We start from the raw sequence: 15512 nt of genomic DNA on the forward strand, positions 1-15512 counted from the left end.
ACAAGTCTGGGGGCACTGATAACGGCACCTCTGCCGTTCTCACCGGCCCGATACTCCATAAGCCCAGTGGTAGTGGCAGCTCTGAGAGTCTGGGGGCAGTGGAGGAAATATAGGAGAGTGGAGGGAGCATCGGTCTGGGCCCCAATTTACAACAACCATCCGTTTGTGTCAGGAAGGCTGGATGGAGGGTTTTGGAGATGGCAGAGAGCAGGAAACGAGAGGATGAGAGATCTATTTATGGACGGGAGCTTCCCTAGCTTGAAGGCTTTGGAGGAGAAATTTGAACTGATGGCAGGGAATGGGTTTAGGTATGTGCAGGTATGGGATTTTCTGAGAAAGCAGATTCCGACCTTCCCGCTTCTGCCACCACGGGGGACACAGGACAGGGTAGTTTCCAGAACATGGGTGGGAGAGGGGAAGGTACCGGATTGATGCATGATCAATTGCACAAAGACTAAAGTTGGGTACAACTGTGGCTTTATTACAGTCAGATGCGTGGCCTCCTGCTGCAGCTGGCGAAATGGCAGGGCACTGGAGGTCATGCATATTTATACAGTTCTCCGTGGGCGGAGCCAGCCGGCAGGAGCTATCGGCGAAGCTGTAGCGCAGGTCCTACCTTACATCTCCTATTACAGTGGTTCACCACATTCACTCCCCTGTTAAAAATGAGTCCGGCGGGGGTGACGTGAAACTATATACAATTAGTGCAATTATGTACAGTGGTAGGGAAAGAAAAGTCCATGTTGACGGTCCGGAGTCCGTCAAAGGTTCAGCCGGTCCAGTGCTTTGGTGCTTCGTTGGGAGCGGCGTAACGGTGGCGGCGAAGTCGGTGCTGGCGGTGGTGGAGGTGGCACCGATGGCGGTGCTGATGCTGGCCAGTCATCGGGGAACTCCGGGCGCGTGCAGAAGTCCTCTTGTGCGGAAAAGGGTGGGTGGTTTGGTGGGGTCAATATTGGCAGCGCGGTGGTGGGGGTGGGGGGGGGGGGTGTTGGTGTGGAACTTGACGGTGCCAGGTCCCTGAGTGAGACAGTATCTTGGCAGCCGTCATGGAACTTAACGTAGGCATATTGAGGGTTGGCGCGGAGCAGGTGAACCCTGTCCACCAAGGGGTCCGCAATGTGGAGTCGGGCGTGCCTACGGAGAAGGACCGGTCCTGGAGCAGACAAGTCGGGAGCGACACCCCAGATGTGGACTTCCTGGGGAAGGTAGAAACACGTTCATGGGGTGTGTTATTAGTGGCGGTGCACAATAGTGACTGGATGGAGTGCAGAGCGTCAGGGAGGACCTCCTGCCAGCAAGAGGCTGGGAGGTTCCTGGACCGTAGGGCCAGCTGGACGGCCCTCCAAACCGTCCCATTCTCCCGTTCTACTTGCCCATTTCCCCGGGGGTTGTAGCTGGTCGTCCTGCTGGAAGCTATACCCCTGCTGAGCAGGAACTGATGCAGCTCATCGCTCATGAATGAGGATCCCCTGTCACTGTGGATGTAGGCGGGGAAACCGAACAGAGTGAAGATGGTGCTGAGGGCCTTGATGACGGTGGCAGGCGTCTTATCGGGGCACGGGATGGCGAAGGGGAATCTGGAGTACTCATCGACCACACTGAGAATGTACGTGTTAGGGTCGGTGGAGGGGAGGGGCCCTTTGAAATCCACGCCGAGGAGTTCAAAGGGGTGGGAAGCCTTCACCAGGCGCGCACGGTCCGGCCGGTAGAAGTGCGGCTTGCACTCCGCACAGACCTGGCAGTCCCTGGTGACTGTCCTTACTTCCTCGACGGAGTAGGGCAGATTGCGAGCTTTGACCAGATGGTACAATCGAGTGACCCCCTGGTGACAAAGGCTGTCGTGTAGGGCCTGGAGTTGGTCCACTTGTGCGCTGGCACATGTACCTCGGGAGAGGGCGTCTGGGGGCTCGTTGAGTTTACCGGGGCGATACAAGATCTCGTAATTATAGGTGGAGAGCTCGATTCTCCACCGCAAGATTTTATCATTTTTGATCTTGCCCCGCTGTGTGTTATTGAACATGAAGGCTACCGACCGTTGCTCCGTAAGGAGAGTGTATCTCTTACCGCCAGGTAATGCCTCCAATGCCGCACAGCTTCAACGATAGCTTGGGCCTCCTTTTCGACAGATGAGTGTCGAATTTCCGAGGCATGAAGGGTGCGGGAAAAGAATGCCACGGGTCTGCCTGCCTGGTTTAGAGTGGCGGCAAGTGCGACATCTGAAGCGTCGCTTTCTACTTGGAAAGGCAGTGACTCATCCACTGCGCGCATCCCGGCCTTGGCGATGTCTGCTCTGATGCGGGTGAAAGCATTTTGTGCCTCGGCCGCAAGGGGGAATTGGGTGGACTGAATGAGTGGGCGGGCCTTGTCCGCATAGTTTGGGACCCACTGAGCGTAGTAGGAAAAGAACTCCAGGCAGCGTTTGAGGGCCTTGGGGCAGTGGGGGAGGGGAAGTTCCATGAGGGGGCGCATGCGGTCGGGGTCGGGCCCGAGAAGTCCATTTTGGTCTATGTAGATGAGAATGGCTAACCGGGTCATGCTGAACACACACTTCTCTTTGTTGTAGGTCAGGTTGAGAAGAGTGGCAGTGCGGAGGAGTTTATTGAGGTTGGCATCGTGGTCCTGCTGGTCATGGCCGCAGATGGTGACATTAGCTAAGTACGGAAAGGTGGCCCGCAAACCGTACTGGTCGACCATTCGGCCCATCTCTCTTTGGAAGACCGAGACCCCATTTGTGACACCGAAAGGGACTCTAAAGAAGTGGGAGAGGCGACCATCCGCCTCGAAGGCAGTGTATGGCCGGTCCAACTTCCGGATGGGGAGCTGGTGGTAGGCGGATTTCAGGTCAATTGTTGAGAAGACCCGGTACTGCGCAATCTGATTGACCATATCAGATATGCGTGGGAGGGGGTACGCGTCGAGCTGCGTGTACCGATTGATGGTCTGGCTGTAGTCTACGACCATCCTGTTTCTCCCCAGTTTTAACCACTATCACTTGGGCTCTCCAGGGGCTGTTGCTGGCCTCGATAATACCCACCTTAAGCAGCCGCTGGACTTCGGACCTGATGAAGGTCTTGTCCTGGGTGCTGTACCGTCTGCTCCTAGTGGCAATGGGCTTGTAATCCACAGTTAGATTAGCAAAAAGTGAGGGGGGGTCGACCTTGAGGGTCGCGAGGACGCAAATGGTAAGGGACGGGCCCGCCGAATTTGAGGGTGAGGCTTTGGAGGTTGCACTGGAAGTCCAGGCCCAACAGGAGTGCAGCGCAGAGATTAGGAAGAACATAAGAGGCGGAAGTTACTAAATTCTACGCCCTGGACCGTGAGGGTGACTGTACAAAAGCCTCGGATCAGGACGGAGTGGGATCCGGAGGCAAGGGAGATCCTTTGATTGGCAGGGTGGACCGCGAGGTCTTACCGTATCTGGGTGAACGAAACTTTCGGTGCACCCGGAGTCCAGCAGGCACGAAGTCGCGTGGCCGTTGATTTTAACCGTCGTCGATGCAGTGGCCAGGTTGTGCGGGCGAGATTGGTCCAGCGTCATCGAAACGAGCTGCGGGTAGCCATCGGATGCTTCAGGTGGCGAGTGTGTGTGGTTCCGATGTCAGGATATCCAGAGACAATGTGGGGGACCAGATGGCGGCGCCCATGGTGCGCACATTGCGGGGTCGGGACGATGACGGCGCCCATGGGGCGCACGTGGCCGAAGGGGGACAAGATGGCAGTGCCCATTGGTCGCACATGGACCCGGGAGAAGATGGCGGCTCCCATTGTGCATCTGGCGTGGGGGAGGGGGCGATAGCGGGCGCGATCGCAGCGACTGCGCAGGCCTGGCACACAGCCGAGAAGTGGCCCTTTTTACTGCAGGCTTTACAAACTGCAGTGCGGACCGGGCAGTGTTGGCGGGGGTTCTTCTGCTCACTGCAGAAGTAGCAGCTTCTGCTGATCGTAGAAGTAGCAGCGGGGACCCTTGGGGTGCGCGTATCGGCGTGCGGCGCAGGCGTATTGGGAAGGCAGGGCCACGGCCGAGGAGGTCGTCGACGGGGTCCAGGAGGGGTAGGAAGGAGTAGAAGGGTGGGCAGCACGGCGGGAGGGGTACGATTGTACGTTACGGGATGCAACCGTCATGGAGAGTGCCAAGGTTTTCATCTCCGCCAGTTCGAGCGAGGCCCCTTCCAGTAATCATTCTCGGATGCCATCCGACGCAATCCCCGTCACGAAGGCATCGCGCATGAGGAGATTTGCGTGTTCGGCGGCGTTATGGCCAGTCACAGTCCCGGACGAGTGGAATTAGGGCCCGCCAGAAGTCTTCGATGGACTCACCAGGTAGTTGCGAGCGGGTGGCGAGTACATGCCTGGCGAAGAGCGTGTTCGCCTTCTGCGCGTAGTGTTCCTTCAGGAGTTCCATTGCTTTGGTGTAATTTGTGGCGTCTTGGATCAACGGGAACATGCTGGAGCTCAGTCTGGAGTACAGGACGTTTATCTTCTGAGCCTCCATTGGCTCGGGGACCGCAGCCTTGATGTAGGCCTCAAAACATGCTAGCCAGTGAGTAAACAGCTAAAACAGCGCGAGAGGAGAGAGAGCCGGGACAGCAAAAACAGCGCAGGAGGAGAGAGCCGGGAGATTTAAAAAGCACGGGAGGAGAGAGAGCAGGGACAGTGCTGGGAGAGGCGAGTCCACAAAAGGTGTGGCAGGAGTGCCTTTAGTCACGGAGTGCTGATTGGAACAGAGTGCATCTGAGTTTAGGTGAGTGACTGAGTGCTGATTGGAATAGAGTGCATCTGAGTTTAGGTGAGTGACTGAGTTTGGGTGAGTGGCGAGAGAGGGCTGTGTTTTTGTTGGTGTTCGGGTTATTTATATTTAAAAAAAATTTTTTTAATTATTTAAATTAATTAACCAATTGAATATGGCTGGACAGGTGATGTGCTGTTGCTGTATGATGATGGAACTGGTGGATCCCATTGAGACTGTCAGTGACCACATCTGCAGCAAGTGTTGGCTGCTTGAGGAACTTCGGCTCAGAATTGATGAGCTGGAGACCGAGCTGCACACACTGCAGCAGAGCAGGGAGGGGGAAAATTACCTGGACGCTTTGTTTCAGGAGGCAGTCACACCCGGTAGAATAAGTACTGTTAATTCGGACAGTGGTCAGGGACAGAGTGGTGTGACTGCAAGGGAGGCAGGTAGGGGGATCCTGAGTTTAGGAGTTGAGGAGCCTCAGCCCTTGACCTTGTACAACAGGTATGAGGTACTTGCTCCCTGTGTGGATGAGGAAGAGGGCTGTAGGGAGGATCTGTTGACTGACCACTGCACCGTGGTACAGGAAGCCATTCAAGAGGGGGGAGCAAAAAGACAAGTGGTAGTTATAGGGGATTCTATAATTAGGGGGATTGATGGCATCCTTTGTAAGCCAGATCGAGAGTCCCGCATGGTATGTTGCCTGCCCGGTGCCAGGGTGAGGGACATCTCTGATCGGCTTGAAAGGATTTTGGAGAGGGAAGGGGAGGATCCAGTTGTTGTAGTCCACGTTTGGATTAACAACATAGGTAAGACTAGGAAAGAGGACCTATTTAGGGATTATCAAACACTAGGGACTAAATTAAAGAACAGGTCCTCCAGGGTTATAATCTCTGGATTACTACCTGAGCCACGTGCCAATTGGCATAGGGTTGAGAAAATTAGGGAAGTTAACACGTGGCTAAAGGAGTGGTGCGGGAAAGAGGGATTCCATTTCATGGGGCATTGGCATCAGTACTGGGGCAGGAGGGACCTGTACCGTTGGGACGGTCTTCACCTGAACCATTCTGGGACCAGTGTTCTAGCGAATAGGATAAATGGGTTGGTCACAAGGACTTTAAACTAGCAAGTTGGGGGGAAGGGAAGTGTAAAGCTATGGACAGTATAATGGTTATCAAGGCAGCAGGTTACGTGACAGGTTATTATGTAGAGATATGGGTTCAAAGACAAGGAAAATTAGGAGAAAGGGCAAGAGGAAAAATAATTTGCGAAAAGTTACTGATCAAGGTGTTAGGATTCATAACAAAGACATAAAAAACAGCGTAAGTGTACTTTACCTGAATGCTCGTAGTATACGGAATAAGGTGAATGAGTTGATGGCGCAAATCATCGTGAATGACTATGATTTAGTGGCCATTACTGAAACATGGTTAAAAGATGGTCACGACTGGGAGTTAAATATCCGAGGGTATCAGACTATACGAAAGGATAGAATGGACGGTAAGTGCGGTGGTGTAGCTTTGTTGTTTAAGGATGGCATCCGGGCCAGGGATAGTAAGGGATGATATTGGTGCTATGGAGGACAAGGTTGAATCAATTTGGGTGGAAATCAGGAATAGTAAGGCGAAAAGGTCACTGATAGGAGTAGTCTACAGGCCACCAAATAGTAACAGGATGGTAGGGCAGGCAATAAGCAAAGAAATAACGATGCATGTAGAAATGGTACAGCGGTTATCATGGGAGATTTTAATCTGCATATCGATTGGTTTAACCAGGTTGGTAAAGGCAGCCTTGAGGAGGAGTTTATAGAATGTGCCCGGGATAATTTCCTGGAACAGTATGTAATGGAACCTACAAGGGAACAAGCAGTCCTAGATCTGGTCCTGTGTAATGAGGCGGGATTGATTAGTGATCTCATAGTTCGGGATCCTCTTGGAAGGAGCGACCACAATATGGTGGAATTTAAAATACAGTTGGAGGATGACAAGGTAAAATCAAACACTAGTGTTTTGTGCTTAAACAAAGGCGATTACAATGGGATGAGAGAAGAACTAGCTAAGGTAGACTGGGAACAAAGACTTCATGGTGAAGCAGTTGAGGAACAGTGGAGAACCTTCCGAGCGATCTTTCAGTGTTCAGAAAAGGTTCATACCGACAAAAAAGAAAGACGGTAGAAAGGGGAAAAATCGACCGTGGATATCTAAGGAGGTGAGGGAGAGTATCAAATTGAAGGAAAAAACATACAAAGTGGCAAAAAATAGTGGGAGACTAGAGGACTGGGAAGTCTTTAGGGGACAACAGGAAGCTACTAAAAAAGCTATAAAGTGTAAGGTAGACTATGAAAGTAAACTGGCTCAGAACATAAAAGCAGATAGTAAAAGCTTCTACAAATATATAAGACAAAAAAGAGTGGCTAAGGTCCTTTGGAAGATGAGACGGGAGATTTAATAACAGGAGACGGGGAAATGGCTGAGGAGCTGAACAGGTTTTTTGGGTCAGTCTTCACAGTGGAGGACACAAATAACATGCCAGTGACTGATGGAAATAAAGATATGATAGGTGAGGACCTTGCGATGATTGTAATCACTAAGGAGGCAGTATTGGGCAAGCTAATGGGGCTAAAGGTAGACACGTCTCCTGGCCCTGATGGGATGCATCCCAGAGTGTTAAAAGAGATGGCTAGGGAAATTGTAAACGCACTAGTGATAATTTATCAAAATTCACTAGACTCTGGGGTGGTCCCAGAGGATTGGAAAGTAGCAAACGTGACACCACTGTTTAAAAAAGGAGGTCGGCAGAAAGCGGGTAATTATAGGCCGGTAAGCTTAACTTCGGTTGTAGGGAAAATGCTGGAATCTATCATTAAGGAGGAAATAGCGGGGCACTTGGAGGGAAATTGTCCCATTGGGCAGACGCAGCATGGGTTCACAAAGGGTAGGTCATGTCTGACTAATTTGGTAGAATTTTTTGAGGACGTTACCAGTGCAGTAGATAACAGGGAGCCAATGGATGTGGTATATCTGGATTTCCAGAAAGCTTTTGACAAGGTGCCTCACAAAAGGTTGCTGCATAAACTAAAGATGCATGGCATTGAGGGTAAAGTGGTAGCATGGGTAGAGGATTGGTTAACTAACAGAAAGCAGAGAGTGGGGATAAATGGGTGTTTCTCTGGTTGGCAACCTGTAACTAGTGGGGTCCCTCAAGGATCAGTGTTGGGCCCGCAGTTGTTCACAATTTACATCGATGATTTGGAGTTGGGGACCAAGTGCAATGTGGCAAAGTTTGCAGACGACACTAAGATGAGTGGTAAAGCAAAAAGTGCAGAGGATACCGGAAGTCTGCAGAAGGATTTGGATAGGTTAGGTGAATGGGCTAGGGTCTGGCAGATGGAATTCAATGTTGCCAAGTGTGCGGCTATCCATTTTGGGAGGAATAACTGCAGAATGGATTATTATTTAAACGGCAAGATGTTAAAACATGCTGCTGTGCAGAGGGACCTGGGTGTGCTGGTGCACGAGTCGCAAAATGTTGGTGTGCAGGTGCAACAGGTGATTAAGAAGGCTAATCGAGTTTTGTCTTTCGTTGCTAGAGGGATGGAGTTCAAGACTAGGGAGGTTATGCTGAAATTGTATAGGGTGTTGGTGAGGCCACATCTGGAGTATTGTGTTCAGTTTTGGTCTCCTTACCTAAGAAAGGACATATTGGCACTGGAGGGAGTGCAGAGGAGATTCACTAGGTTGATCCCAGAGTTGAGGGGATTAGATTATGACGAGAGGTTGAGTAGACTGGGACTGTACTCATTGGAGTTTAGAAGGATGCGGGGGGATCTTATTGAAACATATAAAATTATGAAGGGAATAGATAGGGTAGGTGCGGGCAGGTTGTTTCCACTGGTCAGGGAAAGCAGAACTAGGGGGCATAGCCTCAAAATAAGGGGAAGTAGATTTAGGATGGAGTGTAGGAGGAACTTCTTCACCCAAAGGGTTGTGAATCTCTGGAATTCCTTGCCCAGTGAAGCAGTTGAGGCTCCTTCTTTAAACGTTTTTAAGAAATAGATACCTTTCTAAAGAGTAAAGGGATTCGGGGATATGGTGTACGGGCTGGAGAGTGGAGCTGAGTCCACAAAGATCAGCCATGATCTCATTAAATGGCGGAGCAGGCTCGAGGGGCCAGATGGCCTACTCCTGCTCCTAGTTCTTATGTAAAGTCTTTTCTGGAGTCGGGCGAGTGCGGATCCAGCTGCAGGCGATCGGGCTTAATTCTGATATCCATTCTGTGGAAAATCTGACTGTAATAAATTGATGCACGATCAATTGCACAAAGACTAAAGTTGGGTCCAACTGTGGCTTTATTACAGTCAGATGCGAGGCCTCCTGCTGCAGCTGGCGAAATGGCAGGGCACTGGAGGTCATGCATATTTATACAGTTCCTAGTGGGTGGAGCCAGCCGGCAGGAGTTACCGGCGAACCTGTAGTGCAGGTCCTACCTTACATCCCCTATTACAGTGGTTCACCACACAGATATCGACAAAGAACGTATGGAGTCGGAGGAAATTCAGACAGAGGAACTAAAGGGCAAGTGGGAAGATGAACTAGGGGGAGAGATAGAGGCGGGTTTGTGGGCGGATGCTTTAAGTAGGGTTAACACATCCTCATCATGTGCCAGGCTTAGCCTGATACAATTCAAGGTAGTCCACCGGGCACACATGACAGCGGCTAGGATGAGCAAGTTTTTAGAGGAAAGGTGTGCGAGGTGCATGGGAGGTTCAGCAAATCATGTCCACATGTTTTGGGCATGCCCAAAGCTTAGAGGTTTCTGGCAGGGCTTTGCTAAGGCTATATCCACGGTACTTAAAACACGGGTGGTGCCGAGGCCAGAGGTGGCAGCTATTCGTCGACTTTCTCAGAGAAAATTAAAATGTCAGCAGAGGCACTCGGGAAGAGGGGGGGGGGGGGCTAGGCTATTGTTTTACTGTTTGGGTTGCGAAGAATGGATTGGATTGGATTTGTTTATTGTCACGTGTACCGAGGTACAGTGAAAAGTATTTTTCTGCGAGCAGGTCAACAGATCATTAAGTGCATGGGATCAAAAGAAAATACATAATAGGGCAACACAAGGTATACACTGTAACTACATAAGCACCGGCATCGGATGAAGCATACAGGGAGTAGTGTTAATGAAGTCAGTCCATAAGAGGGTCATTTAGGAGTCTGGTAACAGCGGGATGAAGCTGTTTTTGAGTCTGTTCGTGTGTGTTCTCAGACTTCTGTATCTCCTGCCCGATGGAAGAAGTTGGAAGAGTGAGTAAGCCGGGTGGGAGGGGTCTTTGATTATGCTGCCTGCTTTCCCCAGGCGGCGGGAGGTGTAGATGGAGTCAATGGATGGGAGGCAGGTTTGTGTGATGGACTGGGCAGTGTTCACAACTCTCTGAAATTTCTTGCGGTCCTGGGCCGAGCAGTTGCCATACCAGGCTGTGATGCAGCCAGATAGGATGCTTTCTATGGTGCATCTGTAAAAGTTAGTAAGAGTTCATGTGGACATGCCGAATTTCCTTAGTTTCCTGAGGAAGTATAGGCACTGTTGTGCTTTCTTGGTGGTAGTGTCGACGTGGGTGGACCAGGACAGATTTTTGGTGATGTGCACCCCTAGGATTTTGAAACTGCTAACCATCTCCACCTCGGCCCCGTTGATGCTGACAGGGGTGTGTACAGTACTTTGCTTCCTGAAGTCAATGACCAACTCTTTAGTTTTGCTGGCATTGAGGGAGAGATTGTTGTTGCTGCACCACTCCACTAGGTTCTCTATCTCCCTCCTGTATTCTGACTCATCGTTATTCGAGATCCGGCCCACTATGGTCATATTGTCAGCAAACTTGTAGATGGAGTTGGAACCAAATAATTTTGCCATGCAGTCGTGTGTGTACAGGGAGCAGAGTAGGGGCTAAGTACGCAGCCTTGCGGGGCCCCGGTATTGAGGACTATTGTGGAGGAGGATAGGGAATGGGATAGGGATGGAATTGTTTTATGGACCATGTTTATGTTGCTGTTATCGTTATTATTATTATAAAAACTTCAAATACCCTAATAAAATGTTTTTTTAAAAACATTGGGGTACAGTACTGGTGCGGACATGTCTGTGAATGAATAATTCTGGGGTACATTACTAGTTGGGAAGTGTGTGTCACTGTATAACACTGAGGTGCAATACTGGTGGGGACGGGTCGATCACTGTATAACACTGGGGTACAGTCTTGGTGGGGACAGGTCTATCACTGAGTAACACTGGATTTAGTACCACTGGGGACTTGTCTGTCTCTCTGATCCTCTCTCTCACCGTCCCTCTCTCTCTGGCTCTCTCTGTCTGTTCCCTCTTTGTCTCTGCTCCTTTAAAACAGAGATAAGGAGGAATTTCTACAGCCAGAGGGTGGTGAATCTGTGGAACTCTTTGCTGCAGAAGGCTGTGGAGGCCAATTCACTGAGTGTCTTTAAGACAGAGATAGATAGGTTCTTGATTAATAAGGGGATCAGGAGTTATGGGGAGAAGGCAGGAGAAAGGGGCTGTGACAAATATCAGCCATGATCGAATGGCAGAGCAGACTCGATGGGCCGAGTGGCCTACTTCTGCTCCTATGTCTTATGGTCTTATTGGTTCAGTATTGGTGGGGACATATCTGTCACTGTGTAACACTGGGGCACAATACTGGTGGGGACATGTCTGTCACGGGTAACATCCTCCAGGCCATATAACCCTCCCTAGCTCTGTAACCTCCCACCGACTTTCCCCCCCACTCACACCCTTCACACCCAACAGTCCCCTCCCTCACCAACTCCTCTGCCCATCCACACCCTTCTCCTCATTATCCGACCATCTTTCCCTCCACTCCTCTCCTCTTTTCCCTCCCTCCCCACTCTTTCCCTCCCTCCCCCTCTTTCCCTCCCTCTCCCACTTTTCCTTCCCCTCTTTTCCTCCCATCATTTCCTCCGCCCTCCGTGTCCCTCCCCCCTCCGTGTCCCTCTCCCCTCTGTGTCTGTCTCTGTATAACACTGGGGTACACTACTGATGGGGACAGGTCTGTCTCTGCATATCATTGGGGTGTAGTACTGGTGGGGATAGGTCTGTCACTGTATAACACTTGGATCGAGTACTGGTGGATGCAGGTCTGTCACTGTGTAACACTGGGGTACAGTACTGGTGGGGCCGAGTCTGCCACTATATAACACTGGAGCACAGTACTGGTGGGGACGGTTCTCTCACTGTACAACACTGGCAACATTAACATCATGGAGGCTGTGTGAAATCTGAGGTGTCAAATTGCCTCACTCACTGACGATCTCGCTCTTTTTATTTGCAGCTGACATGTCCGAGCATGGCCGAGCTCGCCTTCTCTAACAAGCTCCACGTCATCATTTACGTCATTGCCCTCCTCACCGGCCTCCCCTTCAACATTTTGGCCCTGTACGCCTTTCTGTGCAAGGCCAGGCAGAGGGCCGGGCCCAACATTATCTTCCTCATCAACTTGACCATCTCCGACTTGGCTTTCCTCCTCTTCCTGCCGTTTAAGATCGTCGAGTCGGTCAAGAGCAGCCTCTGGACCTTGCCCACCTTCCTGTGTCCCCTCAGCGGCCTCTTTTACTTCAGCGCCATCTACAGCAGCATCCTGTTCCTCACGGCGGTCAGTGTCGACAGGTACCTAGGTGTGGCGTTCCCCATCAAGTACAACATGTACAGGAAGCCCGTCTACGGCGTCTTGGTCAGCTTCCTGCTCTGGGTGTGTGCCTTTTCACACTGCAGCATTGTGTACATCACGGAGTTGAGCCGCGTGAGCAATCACAGCTCCAACAAGACCGTCTGTTATGACAGCTTCACCGAGAGCCAGTTGAAGATCCTCCTCCCGTTCCGGCTCGAGTTGGGCATTGTGCTCTTCTTCCTGCCCTTCCTCATCACCACCTTCTGCTATGCCAGCTTTGTGCGCATCCTCCTGTCGTCGGCGCACATCAGCCCGGAGAAGAAGCAGCGTGCCATCGGCCTGGTCCTCACCACCCTCTTCGTCTTCCTGCTCTGCTTCGCCCCATACAACATATCACACTTTGTGGGCTTCATCCAGAACACGAGCCCTTCCTGGCGGACCGACGCCCTGCTGCTTAGCACCTTCAACACCAGCCTGGACCCCATCATCTTTTACTTCTCCTCCACTGCTGTCAAGAGGACCTGCAAGGGCTGCCTGTCTGGCCTGACGCAGGAACTCAGCTCCCTCAGACCCGTCCATCTCTTCGTCACCTACCTCCGCAAGCGGAACGAGGCTCTGAGGGAAAAGTCCTTCAAGCATACCCAAAGCTCCAAACTGTAGCCAGGGGGGGGCCTCTCACTCCACTCCCTCGACCCTCGCCCGAACAGGTGCCAGAATGTGGCGACTAGGGGCTTTTCACAGTAACTTAATTTGAAGCCTGCTTGTGACAATAAGCAATTTTCATTTCATTTTCATTAATTTCATCTCACCGGGGGATCAAAGTCCAGGATCTCCCTCCCTGAAATCTCAACACCTCCCTCTCTGCCCTTCTATCTCTTCACCCCTCTTTCGCTCTCCGCCTCCATCTCTCTCTCTGCCCCTCTTTCTGATCTCTCTTGCTCTCTGCTCCTCTCTGTCCCCTTTTTCTCTGCTCTTCTATCTCCACCCTCTCTCTCTTTGCACCCCTCTCTTTCTCTCTACTCCCCTGTCTTTCTGCCTCTCTCTCTGCCCCTTACTCTCCGCCTCTCTCCCCACTCTCACTCTCTGTCTGCCTATCTCTCCCCCAGATTCAAGGGTGCTGAATGGGCCATCCTCTGTTCCTGTGTAACAAGCTTGAGGGTGACTGAATGGGCCTACTCCTGTTCCAAACAGGCTTGACGGGGCTGAATGTACCTCCTCCTGTTCCTATCTAATAGGTTCGAGGGAGCTAAATGGGCCTCCTCCTGTTCCTGTATAACAGGTTTGAGGGGGGCTAAATGGGCCTCCACCTGTTCCGGTAGAACAGGTTTGAGGGGGGGCTGAATGGACCTCCTCGTGCTACTGTGCAAAGTGTTCGAGGTGGGCTCAATGGGCCTCCCCCTGTTCCTGTGTAATATGTTTGAGAAGGACTGAATGGGCCTCCTCCTCTGCCTGTGTAACAGGCTCGAGGGGGCTGAATGTACCTCCTGTTCCTGTGTAACAGGCTCAAGAGGGCTGAATGTACCTCCTGTTCCTGTGTAACAGGCTCAAAGGGGCTGAATGTACCTCCTGTTCCTGTGTAACAGGCTCAAGAGGGCTGAATGTACCTCCTGTTCCTGTGTAACAGGCTCAAGGGGGTGAATGGGCCTCCTCCTGTTCCTGTGTAACAGGCTCGAGGAGGCTGAATGAATGCTAACCACTGCGCCACTGTGCTGCCCAAAAGAGTCTCGAGGGGACTGAATGGGCCTCCTCCTCTGCTGTGTAACAGGCTTGAGGGGACTGAATGGGCCTCCTCCTCTGCCTGTGTAACAGGCTCGAGGGGACTGAATGTACCTCCTGTTCCTGTGTAACAGGCTCAAGAGGGCTGAATGTACCTCCTGTTCCTGTGTAACAGGCTCAAGAGGGCTGAATGTACCTCCTGTTCCTGTGTAACAGGCTCAAGGGGGTGAATGGGCCTCCTCCTGTTCCTGTGTAACAGGCTCGAGGAGGCTGAATGAATGCTAACCACTGCGCCACTGTGCTGCCCAAAAGAGTCTCGAGGGGACTGAATGGGCCTCCTCCTCTGCTGTGTAACAGGCTTGAGGGGACTGAATGGGCCTCCTCCTCTGCCTGTGTAACAGGCTCGAGGGGACTGAATGTACCTCCTGTTCCTGTGTAACAGGCTCAAGAGGGCTGAATGTACCTCCTGTTCCTGTGTAACAGGCTCAAGAGGGCTGAATGTACCTCCTATTCCTATGAAACAGGCTCAAAGGGGCTGAATGTACCTCCTGTTCCTGTGTAACAGGCTCAAGAGGGCTGAATGTACCTCCTGTTCCTGTGTAACAGGCTCAAGGGGGTGAATGAGCCTCCTCCTGTTCCTGTGTAACAGGCTCGAGGGGACTGAATGGGCCTCCTCCTCTGCCTGTAACAGGCTCGAGGGACTGAATAGGCCTCCTCCTCTGCCTGTGTAACAGGCTCGAGGGGACTGAATGTACCTCCTGTTCCTGTGTAACAGGCTCAAGGGGGTGAATGGGCCTCCTCCTGTTCCTGTGTAACAGGCTCGAGGGGATGAATGGGCCTCCTCCTGTTCCTGTGTAACAGGCTCGAGGGGATGAATGGGCCTCCTCCTGTTCCTGTGTAACAGGCTCAAGAGGGCTGAATGCACCTCCTATTCCTGTGTAACAGGCTCAAGAGGGCTGAATGTACCTCCTGTTCCTGTGTAACAGGCTCAAGGGGGTGAATGGGCCTCCTCCTGTTCCTGTGTAACAGGCTCGAGGGGACTGAATGGGCCTCCTCCTCTGCCTGTGTAACAGGCTCGAGGGGACAGAATGGGCCTCCTCCTCTGCCTGTGTAACAGGCTCGAGGGGACTGAATATACCTCCTGTTCCTGTGTAACAGGCTCAAGGGGGTGAATGGGCCTCCTCCTGTTCCTGTGTAACAGGCTCGAGGAGGCTGAATGAATGCTAACCACTGCGCTGCCCAAAAGTGGTATTCACAAGTCTCTTCTCAATGGTGGGAACATAAGAAGAGATTCAGACTTCTCTGCTGGAAACTGAGAACATTAAAAGGACGTAAAACCTTCCTGGGGTCAGAGGGGAAAAATGACTCATTCCGGCA

The 15512-nt window shown here is 51.7% G+C and overlaps 1 protein-coding gene across 2 annotated transcripts in view; it reads left to right on the plus strand.

The window, feature by feature from the left end:
* The window catches only part of LOC140386518 (free fatty acid receptor 2-like), a 42186-nt gene extending 26907 nt beyond the window's left edge, over positions 1 to 15279 (plus strand). For both annotated transcript variants that reach the window (XM_072468922.1, XM_072468921.1), the window contains exon 2: positions 12084 to 15279. In XM_072468922.1, coding sequence (XP_072325023.1) covers positions 12099 to 13079 — 981 coding nt within the window. In that variant the 5' untranslated portion in view covers positions 12084 to 12098 and the 3' untranslated portion in view covers positions 13080 to 15279. The remainder of the gene's footprint in view (positions 1 to 12083) is intronic.
* The last annotated feature ends 233 nt before the right edge of the window (positions 15280 to 15512 follow it).

This window comes from Scyliorhinus torazame, chromosome 12, assembly GCF_047496885.1.
Source record: "Scyliorhinus torazame isolate Kashiwa2021f chromosome 12, sScyTor2.1, whole genome shotgun sequence".
Taxonomy (NCBI): Eukaryota; Metazoa; Chordata; class Chondrichthyes; order Carcharhiniformes; family Scyliorhinidae; genus Scyliorhinus; species Scyliorhinus torazame.